Source organism: Phalacrocorax carbo, chromosome 1 (genome assembly GCF_963921805.1).
Source record: "Phalacrocorax carbo chromosome 1, bPhaCar2.1, whole genome shotgun sequence".
NCBI lineage: Eukaryota > Metazoa > Chordata > Aves > Suliformes > Phalacrocoracidae > Phalacrocorax > Phalacrocorax carbo.
The window spans coordinates 94,186,511-94,199,400 of NC_087513.1; the positions used below are offsets into that span (position 1 = coordinate 94,186,511).

The 12,890-nt window shown below is 38.0% G+C and overlaps 1 protein-coding gene across 1 annotated transcript in view; it reads right to left on the minus strand.

Annotated features, from left to right (window-relative positions):
- Nucleotides 1-12,890, minus strand: part of ABI3BP (ABI family member 3 binding protein) — a 178,584-nt gene that overhangs the window by 152,046 nt on the left and 13,648 nt on the right. Inside the window, exon 2 of the mRNA XM_064467435.1 lies at nt 1,511-1,690. Coding sequence (XP_064323505.1) covers nt 1,511-1,690 — 180 coding nt within the window. The remainder of the gene's footprint in view (nt 1-1,510; nt 1,691-12,890) is intronic.

Below are 12,890 nucleotides of genomic sequence, written 5' to 3' on the forward strand. Positions count from 1 at the left end.
ACTGACCACATCAAAAAGATGGCAATTGCTACTTCTGTGCTTGTGCATCCTTTCTTCCCCCTCATTTTACACCAAGATCACTGGCATTACACCCAGATTCATTTCAGGTTAGAAAAAAATTAAAGAAAGCAACAGGAAAATCCTCAGAGATTGAACAGATTTCTTAAAAGGTCAACTCTTGATAAGTCAACATTTCAATCATTCATCAGGCATTTCTAACTAATCCAGTTCTACTGTTTTGCTATCCTGCCCACACTGACATAACCACAAGTCAAAGGGACAACCAAATTCCCTTCTTCCTCCCTATTCCAGGCAACAGGATATAACATTCTTGATGTGGTTTAATCTCTTCCATACAACAGCTCATGGAATTCCATCCGTAACCTCTGACATAGACGTTATGGTATAATAAGTTATTGTTATTGTATAACGCGTAGAGCTGGAATAGGCCCCTGCCAGAAAAGGTATCATTTTGATGCGAAAGTTTCTAGCAAAGGGAATCAACCACACAGTTCTCAAAACTGTTTCATTTCTTCTTGTACCATTTGTTAAAAACATGAACATCTCCCTTGTATTCTACTTTATAACTAGAATTTTAGGCAAATCATCCCATTTGATATGTGATGTGGTCAGTATAGTACAATCTCTTTGTACAATGACAACCCTCAAAACAAATACCAGTAGCAAACTTTTCCAAACAAGAACTATTTGTTCTCCTTGAATGATCTCCTAATTCCACTTTCATATGAAATTCTTCAAGGCAACCTTAAACAAACACAAAAAGCACTGAGCAACAACCCAATAAAAACAAAAATTAAGAAACCCGAAGGTTCACATTCTCTTCGCCCTCTTCCCACAATTCATGACAACAGTAGCATGTTCTCATGGTTTTAGCTGGGATAGAGTCAATTTTCTTCACTGCAGCTGGCATTGTGCTGTGCTTTGGACTTAGTATGAAAATAATGTTGATAAGACACTGATGTTTTAGTTGTTGCTGGGTAGTGCTTGTACTAGTCAAGGACTTTTCTAGCTTCCCATGCTCTGCCAGGTGCACAGGAAGCCGGGAGGGGAGGGGGCACAGCTGAGAGAGCAGATTCAAACTGACCAAAGGGATATTCCATATCATGTAATGTCATGCCCAGTATCTTAACTGGGAGGGGCTGGCTGGGGGAGGAGGGAAGCAATTGCAGCTCGGGGACAGGCAGCATCGGTCGGCGGGTGGTGAGCGGTTGTATCACTTGTGGTTTTGGGTTTTTTTTCCTCTTTTCCTTTTAATTATATTATCATTATTATTGTTATTGTTATTATCATCATAATCATTATCATAATTATTATTTTATTTTAATTATTAAACTGCTCTTATCTCAACCCACAAGTTTTTGCTTTTGCTTTTGCTCTTCTGATTCTCTCCCCCACCCCACAAGGGTGGGGAGAGCAAGTGAGCGGCTGCGTGGTGTTTAGTTACCAACTGGGGCTGAACCACGACACATGCAAAGCAAATATGCCTTACCAAGTTCTGTTATGTAGGTTTTTCCTTCTGAAGGTAAAGGAATGTACTGATTAGAGAAGAAGTTGCTTCCATAACCCAGGACAAAACCTTCTAGTTTGGTGTTTTGACTTGGTCGAAGATACCTCATGCAAACGGTGTCATCTGTTGCATTGATCTGAACTTTCAGACTCTGCCTTTTCACTGGGGAAAGAGTAAAAAAAAAAGATCAGAATGCATTATCTTATAATCATATATTCATGAATGGAATACAAGGTAGGGCTGTTTAATTTGCTAGTCGCAAGCAACCGTACAATTGCTTAAAGGTGGAGTCCCCTGGAAACTAAGTGTATTTTCAAAAGTAAACTAACAGTCATGTAAAATTGTGGTTTCCAACATGTATGTTTTTCCATCAGTAGTTTAGTACTATCATTAGCTGTAACATCTTCTACAACTACAGTAACAGAAAAGTGCATGAAGTAACTGGAAAAAAAGCAAGTATTTTTCCTTTAAATGTGGGAGTTATAGTAGTATTAGCCATCTACAGAACCCGTAGATGAAAAACCTGCAAATTAGATTTCTTTTTTTTTTTTTTGTTAGTAAAAGGTATGAAGTTTTAACATTAAGTTAATCATACTGCAAATTTAGGGTAGAGCATAAATAGTAACTAGATCCAAATAAAAATTATACAACTATATATTTTTTTTGCTGTGTTGGGCTGGAAATGTAATTTTCTAGTTGGAATTACACCAGGATACCTAACCAACATATATACTTTAGTAAAAATTACTAAGAAACCTTTTTTAAACATTCATTTTTATGCTTTCCAGGGGAGCAGCACATAAAGCAAGAAACATCTTGTATATCCATCTACAAAAATTTAACTTAAAACAACACAGAATGACTTCATAACAATTAATTTTTTAGGCTACAAAAAGGTGTTTTTTCTTCTTTTGGTGGGGTGAGGGAGAATTGGCTTTTCCTTCCTTGGTACTTACAGCTTTAATATTCCCTTGTCACTGTTAGCCTTATCCTATTTTCAGAACTGTTGTATGCTAATGCTTAAAGAAAAAGTAATTACTTCTCCCCCAACTTACAACACTGGCCCTAGAATAGTACATTTTGGGTTATTATTTCTCTTCTCATTCTCAAAATACAAATTTTTATTCCCAACACATTTTCAGGCATCTCTCCAATCATGAAGGCTGACATTAACTTTTCAGGAAAAAACAGAAATTTGCACAAAATCATTTAACTTCAGGAGCTAAATCCTGAAGAAAAATAATGAGATGCATCATCTGTCATTAAATAACAGGGTTGAGTGATACTGAATTTCCTTTTCTTTCTTTCATTCCCTCACTTCAGCTCCCTTCCTTCCTGCCTCTCAATAATTGCAGACTGATAGTCATAGTTTCTTTAGACAAGTACATATTGATTCTCTGGTACCACCCCAGCCTACCCTCTTCTTTTTTTTTTTTTTGGTTGTTTGTTTTTGAGAAATTCTGATTACTAGAGTTGCTGAGAGGCCACAATCCCCAATCTGTGAAGATGATTTAGTAGTACTGTCAAGCACCTGCAGTTGTCTGCACACTGAATGTAAAGACCTAAGCCAAACGCTTCATGCCTCTTCCCTTTATAGAAAGAAGCGTATGAGTAAAACTAATGGAAAACATGTGCCTCCGATGAGACTCTTTCTTTATCTAAAGACAGATCAAGAAAAAGCACTCAGCCAGGAAACTGTCACAGTTTTCCAAAGGCAACTCTGCCAGGTTGCAGAAGACTGCAAGGCTTCTAGAAAACTCACCACACTGACACTTTCAGCAGTACAATACCATCACAGGGGAAGGGGTGGTGGTTGCTTCCTGGTCTGGGAGAAATCCTAACTTCTTTTATTTTCAGTATATGAAATGACTGCACGTGTACCACTTTAAATATCAACAAGGCTCCAAAGAGCAGAAACCAGGAAGAAAACCCAACAGACTTCAAACCCCTCTAATATGCTTCATAAAGATGCTTAGTAAAAAGAAGAAAGCAAGACTTACACCACTTGCTTCAAATATGAAAATATGAGATAATAATTTCATTTCTGTGTTAAAATTCTTAATCAGACCCAAAACTGGATTTTAATAAACTTTAGTGAAGACCTTTTCAAATTTATAATTTACAATAATTTCACTTTTTTGTTTGTTTATACAAGTGTTTCTCTACATCTCTTAGTTATACTTTACATTAAGTTGAAAACCTAATTCTAATTCAAGACTGAATTCAACTGGCTTTGATTCCAATTAGATAGATATTGTATTTTATTCATAAGTGGTCAATTATAGTGTCAGTTATGGGGTCTTGGTTTTATTTAAGCCTAAAACCTGGCAGTGAAGTTTCTAAAAACAGAAAGTCTAAATGGGATCCCAAGACAGCAACAGCTTTGATGTAGGACCCTTTAGATCTTTTCTTTATAGCTAGCACATGAAAGCCACCAAAAGAGTTTTTAAACTCAAAGCCAGTTCTGGCAGAACATAAACAGGAATAATGTGTTTTTAAAAATATAGAACAAGGCAGAACAGAAGACAAGGAGATTAACTTAAAATTTAAAAAAATTAATCCTATCCTCCCCACAAGGGCAGGTTCTTTCCCTGTAGCTCACTTTTAAGTACAGGATCCTTCCAGTGATGGCCTGGATGGCAACAAATACTACAGTGTCACCACAGCGTTTAGGAAAATATCTTCCTTTTCCTTCCCTTTGAGATCTAGCTAAAGGGTTGGCTCCATGCTCTTCTAACATAACTATCTTCTGCCGCTTCTGTAAGTGCCTTGCTTACTATTTCCTTCTTTCCACACAGCAGAAGTTGCCCTAGGTGAAAGGGATCAGCCAATCTCAGCAAGGGCACTCTTCTCTCCTTCCTCTTGAAGGTGCAGGCTGACCCAAAGAGCAGCACAGGGCAAGGCAGACAAACAGCCTCCTTCACTATTATTTAGCTGCACATTTTTAAAGGAAAATAATTGTGCTAAAGCAACAACACAGATGCTACACTTCATACAACTAATCCACATTCCCTTCCATGGGCTGCGTGCATTCCAGAGTCACTGAAATTGAGGGATGAATTTTAACTGTAAAACAATGACTGTCAGAGGCTGACCACTTCCTGGAAGTGTATGGACTGAAGCGGAGCAACTAAGGCCAACACTGGCAAGTTTTTCTACCCGAGGCAACAAAGGTTCCCAACTGAAGTTAGAACCTGAGCTTGCTGGGAACCACAGCTGCTGAGTGAAAGCACTTGGGTTCCAGGGAGTGAATGGTTTTGTCTCCTGTGTAGCCTAAGAACAATGAGGACTGAAGGAAGCCATCAAGCACAGAAAGTGCTCTCTGTCATGGCAGAACTATCCATGCATGGTAGATCACAATTGGCATGACTCTGTGGGGAATGACATTTCTCCCCAAACCAGGTCAGTGTGCTACTTAGTCATGAGCCCAGCTCTTCCGTCTCTAATATCTTTCCAGGAGCCCTTGCACTCTTCCAACACTTCACTTTTCTGCCCACCTACACACAGTATACTTCTTAGCATCAGAAATACAGAAGGCTGCAAAGCAATGCCCTTTTGTTATAGCTGAGTACGTTTATAAAGATATAGTTCCTAAAGAATTAAAAAAGAAGTTAAAATGTTCCAGACTGAAGGACGTCAAATGAGTTCAAAGGAGACCTGGACCCTTATGAACAAATCCAAGCATTTCCTGAATCTAAAAGGAAAAGGCAGCTTTGTGCAGGAGACTGTAAGCCCAACTCTGCTACACTGGTCACAATTAAAAATAAACAAAAAAGCCTCCCATGAATACCTAACAAAATGCAACTCATATTAAGGCCTACAAGGAAGGCCCACGTGGTCACTTGGAATCCTCGGAGCAGACAAGAGGTATACAGGGAGGGCACAGCAGCGCAGGGTGGCTTCTGCAGCCAGCTGGGGAGAGCTCAGTGCCACGTGCTGCACAGACACGGCCAGCCTCGTCAAGAGAGGGCCAGCCTGGAGCAGTACAGATATAAAGGACTTCATATCAATTAGCTTGGTAAATGAGGACAAATCTCAGGAGCACATTAGCAAAATAAATTTCACCTGTGTTGATCCACAGTGTTTTGAACAACTAACAGGGAAATCAGGCATTCCTGTTCTGAGTAACATCTCTATCTTGCCCACCACTCAGATGAACATTCACTGAACATGATGGAATGGACAAGGGAAGTCACAGGAACTTGACGGCTATGATACTGTGATAAGAATGTATTTCATTTTGAGAAAATAACTTTGTCATATTATGATTTTAGAATACGTTTTTTCACCCTGTCTCCTTGATGAAAGAGTCAAATGATAAACTAGACGCCCTCTAATTCCAAGGGAAAGACATTCTGAAAACACCTTACAAACAGAAGAGAACACCTGCAGGCACAGAGCAAGGCAAGGTTGAATTTTCCTAACTCATACTCACTTGTCTCAGCTTTTGGCATGTGTTATTGAAACTCTGGTCTTAAGTATTTGCATTTGTAGGGTAATTCTTTTACATTGAGACCATCTCCAAATGAAAGATTCTGGGACCCACAGCTACCTCTGAAAAACAATCTTTCCCTCCTGGCTTGCCAACAGACATTCCACACTGATCTGCAAGTATTCTCTTGAACAAACGTCAACTGATCACCAAAACCAGCAGGACAAACCATGCACTGCATAGCTGAACTAAAAGCACTATGTTAAGTGCATCAGACCACTTGCAGTGTTAGAATCACTCTAGGGAAAGGACTCTTCACCTATAAGGGGAAAGACTTTTAATGACAGATTAATAAATCAGCTGCATCATGAGGGAACCAGCCACCGATAGCTCTTCAGAAAAGAAAATAGCTACAAATGGTCTGAAGAATTCAGCTGGGAGCACCATAGTTTGGCTAGTTGGAAAAAATAAGTGGTCACATATAGGCAACAGGAGCCAAGAGCGAATAAACATTGAAACTTCAGAAAAATATAACTCTGAAATACCTAACTGAAATTCACATCTTTAAAATGGGAAAGCAGCCATGGAAAACAATATACAAAATATTCAGCTGGACACTTGTTGCTCAAGCTTTGGATCCACCAGGGATTATGTGAAGTATCTTCTTTTTCTTATTACTTTAATTAATCATGGAGTAATGAAGAGAGGGGAGAATTCATAAGCACTGCTACCATCTCTTATTCATACCAGCTAGTCCTAACTGATGGTTCATATTTAGCTACAAGACAAACAGAGAAGTCCAATTTTCAACTTCTACTTTTACAGCAAAATTTCAGTCAAAGCCCTTTCGTTTAGGTCTAACATTGCCCTAATAAATCACCATTGCAAAGCAGTCTGAAAAGGCAAAACAGTAACTACTAAGAGATTTATATCATTCCTTTGCTATATAATTACTGGAGAGAAATAAGGACATAAACCAAAATGGGTCACTGGGCTAGTTGCATTAAAGCAGTATTTGTTCAGCAATTCAGTGTTGGGGACAGTGGGATTTCCAACCTATAAAAGCAAATAAAACCACCTGAGAGTTCACTTCCCAAAAGAACAAACAAAATAATTTTGTTTCAGTAACTGAGATTAAAGCCTTTGAAATTCTGTGTCCCATACCCCACTATATCCTTATAATATTGTTGGTAACAATAGATGTGGAGTTAGTTAAAATTGCCAGCTGGTTTGATTTTCCTCTGTTTCAAGGAATGTGAGAGAACTTGGGTAATGAGGTGACTGGAATTCAAATTAACTGGCTTTTTTCTGTCACTACCCAAACCCCAAAATATATCTTGGCCCTGTCAAATAAAGTATCTTCAGCTGAAGAGCACTCTGTTTCTCTCTCCAACTTAAGAAGATATGTCAACAGCTGGCTGATAATTTATTAACTAATAATTGACACATTCATAAATAACCCTGAAGTGCTGATATAGCCAACAAACTTCAGGAATGAAGCACAAATGAAACGAAGTAACCGGTTTTTTTGTTTTGAACTAAATTCACCTTGGCAACTTACTTTTTTTTTTTGAGCTATCTGTTTGCCCGCTTCACTGAAGGCTCAAGAAAAGCAATACTGGGACAAGATGTTACTTTCACTTATGCTATGATTCCTCTGGTGTGCTGTAAGTGGGTATGGTCTCTCGTGATCAAATAAAGTCCTATTTATTTTTTTTTGTCCATAGAGTGAAGAGCCTTGAACTCTGCCCTACAAAACTAGATGGTGAATACAGCTGTACTGTATTACAGCAAATTTGGCTTCATCATCAGAATTCCTTTTGCCTTACATTGAAGCTGTTTGTTTTTCACCATTTCAAAGATTTTAGAAGGCATGAAGGCAAGACCTAGCACTGCCTCCCAGAGTGCTAGACAAATGAAGCATACCTTAAGAAAATAGATTAGCACCATGTATTTGCAAGCACCACCTCGCTCAATCAAATTGTTCACAGCAGTACTTTCATTTTCCAAATCTGGTGCCATAGTACCACCAGCCAAGATTTCAATGATAGTCTAACACTGTGCAACTTTTATTTTTGCTATTTTATATTTTTGTATTTACTTTGGCTCCCAAACATGGAGAAATATTGGTTGTTTGGCTCAAAACCAAATATAGCTTAAAATGGGAAACATTTAAAAATAGTTCTGTTTCTATGCAGTAGAAAAAACAAGACACACTTCTAACACAGCCACCACCATAGAATCATGGAATAATTTAGGGTGGGAGGGACTTCTGTAAGTCATCTAGTCCAACCCCCTGCTCAAGGCAGACCTAATCAGATCAGGTTGCTCAGGGCCACATCCAGCTGAGTGTTGAACACCTCTAAGGACATCGATTCCATAACATTTCTGGGTAACCAGTTCCAGTATTTATCATCTTTGTGGTTTACAAAAAAAAAAAAAAGTCCTAATAACTAACTGGAATTTCCCATGTTCCAACTCGTGCCTAGTGACTCTTGTCATATCGCTGTGCACTTCTGCAAAAAATTTGTCTGTCGTCTTTGTATCCTCCAGTCAGGTAGCTGTGGACAATGTTAGACCATCTTTCTCAACACAGCTTACATAAAGCACCAGCACTCCCAGCTTACAAAATCCACATTAATAAGTACTCGGAATGATGAAAATAGGTGCCATTTAGACCATACACTTAAAAAGGGCAAGAAATACCTTATTAAGAGAGGGTAAGCTAAAGGCATCGCACATAGTTTTGTCATTTGCAACCGAAGTTCCCCAATTAAACATTTTTTTTCCAAATATTAGTATCCCTACACTCCATACACAAGTCTAACATTACTTCAGAAAAATAGGCTGTCAACATGCAGCAGTTAACTTCACAAAACATACATGCATGTGTCTACCTACAAAAGTAGCTGAACTCATAAGCTTTCAACTTAACTCTCACAGAATCTCTTGGCTCAGGCAGCTTCCAAAAAAGGTGCACAAAAGCAATGTTATTCTTACCTACAGACCAACATTTATTACACTGAGATCCACTGGTGCATTTTTAGGAATGAGCAATCAGAAAAGTTTCAGCAGTACAACTCCTGTTCCAGTCCTAACACTCACCCTCTCCTTAACTTGAGTTTCTCTGTTCCCAGGCTATCAATTCTGTTCATTTCAAAGCCATTCTGTTGATTCAAGGAAGCAACTTAGGAAGAGAAGCAATTCTTTCATTATGAAATGCTATTTTTTCCACTTACACTGTTTAATACAGAAACGGTAGTTTTTTCTTATTTTGGCTATGGCTCTTGATAGATAGGATGAATAAAGGTTATTTTAGCCTTATTATCAAGGCTTACTACTTTACTGATAACCAGAAACTAGTCATTGATTCCACCTTATTAAGTTTTGAAGTTAGCACCTCTTTTCAACTCCCACTGTATGTAACTGGGAGAGTAGAAGTGATAGCATGGTAAGCACAACCTGTGCTATGACTTGCAGTAATTTAGAAGAGGAGACATCACCAAAGAAAGATCCGGACAACCTAAATTCCACTAACTTCTGATGGCAAGTAAGAGAGTTGGATACCTCTGAAGAGGATCTGTGTGTTAAAGAGGAAGCCACCTTATGTCAGCCAAAAGGAAATACAGAATTTCAATTAAGTCTCTCTGGGAAATAACTAGAACAAGCTGTAACAAACTAACTTCAGGGCCAAATATAAATAAATAAATACATAAATAAATTTTAAAAATAAATAATCTTATTTTCATGTAACTCTCCATACTGTATTTTCTAGTTTCTCTTGATGCCGAAAGAAATCTTTTCAGCCACTACAACAACAACACAAACACTTGGTCCATTTACTTGCTTTCAGAAATTGCATTTAACAACCTGCAGTTGTCAGGTGGACATCTGCCATCAGTTGTCTTGTGCTGTAAGAATAATCTGCTGGAATTCCAACTTCACTACTTGCCCAACTCAGAATAAAGATGCTTTCAAGAGATTTTTTAATTAATTCCTTCTTGTCTATGCCTTTAAAATACTTTTATTTGAAAGATGGCAACTTTTTTAGGCATATCACCATTCTTGACAGACTGTGCACAGCAAATAAGATAGCATAAATTATAATTCCCCTCCATACTTCTTTCCTATCATGGGGCGATTTTGGAAATTTCATTTATAATAGAAATTTACCACAAAAGGAGTATAAATATCTGAAATATCCAGTAGGAAAGACCCTCAATTCTGGTGTTCAGCTGAAGGCAGTAACTCACTGAGACCTCCATAGGAAGAGATGTACTGTGAGGGCCCAGGGTCAGAACCATCCCTTCCAGTGCCCTTTCTCAGATCAGTCTTTCAGGATTACCGAGACCTCTTCCTTCAGTAGCAATGCATATTTAGTTTTACTAGCACTAATCTGAAACACGCCCTCTATTTTTAGTGGATATAAACTAAATAGATACTTCTCAGAGCAACTTGCTAGAGCATTTATATTACAAAACTATACAGTTTTTAGAACTTCCTTTGCCAGTTCCTCTCTAGTGATCCCTACAGTTCAGAGCTGAGTTAATAAGCTGTAGCTTGCTGTTACTTTAGGACCAGTAAGGGCAAGGCAGAGATAAAGATGTACCTATCAGCAGTTCCAGCTTCTATGTATCTACATAAGGCAATGTACAAAAAGGAATTTATTAATCGTATGCTGCCACCTCTCTCACCTGTTTTCCGGTCGTTCAAGCACTTCTCCACAGTTCCACTTCCATCCTTCTCACTATCTCCCTCACAAGACTCCTTACACATGTTGGTTTAAAATTATTTTTTATTGACTAAGTAGAGTAACTATCCTTGTTTTTAGGCTACAAAGCTGAAAAGAGCCTGGATTTAAACTCAGGATCCCACTTCAGTGGTCCAACCCCCATTTCCATCTTTCATTCTGCAGCTCATTTCCCATTATTTGTTCAAATGGCAAATAAAATTGAAAACAATCAAGAAAACTGTTGTTTGAGAATAACCAAGTCTGCAGCTCTGATGGAAAAGGGAACAGGAGTTAAACTTCTGAAAACTTCTGTGGACAGAGTTTGAACAACCTGTCCCTGGCTCCTGTCATAAGACATTGTTTAATTTTTCTTTTAAATCTTAGAAAATTCCACTCTTTTCTTTGCCTAGTCAGCAAACTTAGCTGTGTTTAAAGGTCATTTTCATGTACTGAAAATTTAATTTAAATTTAATTAAAATAGAATTCAACATCAAACAATTCAACATTTTTGAAGGATAGCGACAGAACAAAGCCTATATGTTATTTTCAATGCATAATGCCCCCAGAATCTCCTTCAAGTTGAACCATTTTTGATAGATATTACTTTTCAAATCAACAGCACACAAACCACAAAACTTAAAATTACATCATTTGTCCATGAAAAGAACTCCTTGTTAATAAAACAACCTCAAACCCTTATTTCAGTTTAGATTACAGATCACTTATTTGCACTAGGATAAAGCTTGATTTGGATCTGCTGTAATTACTGTCTCCAGAGCATTGTTCCTCTGGCTTTACTCTCAGAGTTAGTTGTTTGTTTTTTTTTTTCAGACTGGCCTGGCACGTCTTTTTCTGGGCTGATGCAACTCCACCTGGACAGAGCTGATGAGACAGTGACTGCGTCTTGCCCAGAAGAGCTGGTCTTTCCAATCCTGGCTCCTTCTCCTGTCAAAGGAAATAGGTCCAAGGCAACTCCACCCAGGCTGGGCTATGAAGAAAACTGTATCTTGGCCAAAGAACCTGATAGATTCTGCATAAAGATATTCAATAAAGACATGTAGAAGACTACGGGGAGCAAGAAAACTCTCCCAAGTTTTCTAGGTCTATCTCCTTTTTAAGTCTTCAAAGATCACCAGCTAATGCAAACACCAAAAGAGAAATGTCATCTTTGGACATGGCCACATACAAGGTAGTCATATTTTAGAGCCAATTGTCTGAATAAAAACATAGACTTTCTTTAACAGCAGCTCTTCAATAGGGGAAGCTCAACAAGATGCTAAGAATTTAAGCAGGTGAGGAATTCAGATGCTGATAGACTGGCTCTGCTCACAAATGATCAATGAGCAGATCACAAGTGATCAGTGTTAAAGACTGTGGACCTTAATGCAACAAGTTTATTAAGAACACGTTCAATGGCAGGTAGTGCTTAGCATTACCACTGCCGTTAACCATTCAACAGTAGGCAGTGTTTAGCATCACCTCTCCCTTAATTCCCTTTTCATCTACAATTATCAATACAGTTTTGAAGGCTCAAAAATCAAAAGACATAATGAAAAACAGTATCTAGAACTACAACTGCATTTGTTTCTGAGAGAATAGTACTATACTTCACAATCCACGATGTTATTATTTGCTACCAAATGCACAATAATCTGCTACATGGATTGACGTGCACCCAGATTGCAGTAAAGTTCTCATATTTTGGCAGCCGTTTTAAAGTCTGTTCCTTACATGTGATCACTATGTATTACATCAGAATACATAATTTTGGTTTTTTCAATACCTATATTTTGGATTGATTTGCTGTGTGGCTATTCATCTGGGGATCTTCTGAAATACTTTGGGAGAACAGGAGTTAGTTTTAAAAGAATATGAATTAACTGATGGTGAGAAAGTATCATTTCTATTGTGTTAGAATAAGGCAGCTTTGAATTAATGTTAAAAAACCCTCAAGCATGTTTTTCTATATCCATAGAACAAAATATGTAGTCATATACTAAAATTCTTCTTCTGTGATAAGTATTACCTTACTTGCCGGACTCCAAGCAGTTGAAAGAGCAAGTCTTTAGCTCACTTTTCTGTAACATTGGCTTAGATGTTTTCATAGTTAATTTTGTTTTACGTGCTTCTCTGATTCAGCACACAGTTATTTTTTAAGGACAGAACCACTTAAAGATAGTCATATATAGACAGCTTGC